Source organism: Pteropus vampyrus, unplaced genomic scaffold (genome assembly GCF_000151845.1).
Source record: "Pteropus vampyrus isolate Shadow unplaced genomic scaffold, Pvam_2.0 Scaffold11, whole genome shotgun sequence".
NCBI classification, from domain to species: Eukaryota; Metazoa; Chordata; class Mammalia; order Chiroptera; family Pteropodidae; genus Pteropus; species Pteropus vampyrus.
In genome coordinates this window covers 2,007,870-2,008,205 of record NW_011888792.1, presented here as the reverse complement: position 1 = coordinate 2,008,205, position 336 = coordinate 2,007,870, and the positions used below count along the sequence as shown (strand labels likewise).

At 47.0% G+C, this 336-nt stretch overlaps 1 protein-coding gene across 1 annotated transcript in view; it reads right to left on the bottom strand.

Annotated features, from left to right (window-relative positions):
- RASGRF2 (Ras protein specific guanine nucleotide releasing factor 2) overlaps positions 1–336 on the bottom strand; it is a 206,815-nt gene that overhangs the window by 4,856 nt on the left and 201,623 nt on the right. The window contains exon 26 of the mRNA XM_011377581.1: positions 15–83. Within this exon, the coding sequence (XP_011375883.1) occupies positions 15–83 (69 nt within the window). The remainder of the gene's footprint in view (positions 1–14; positions 84–336) is intronic.

Below are 336 nucleotides of genomic sequence, written 5' to 3'. Positions count from 1 at the left end.
CCACACAATATTACCTTTGGTTGATGGTCTATTCGATAAGAAGTCTGCTGGAACTGGCGTATCTCTCTGACGATGTGTGATATCTAACAAAGAAAGGACAACAACAAAAGCAAAGCAAAAGTATTTCCCTGTATTGCAGCACATTCTTCCAGGGAGCTATGCCAGCGTAGTCAGTTACTTCCTTCAGTGAGGTACCTGGAGCCCTGCCTGATCATTCTTTACGCCCGGGGCTTTCTAGTCGTTCAGTGAGCCATACAAAATGCTAACAGCAAGAAGACAGTGAATTCACAGTCAGGGGAATAGCTGGTACTGGGTGGCCTCAGGCTCGGGAGTGTC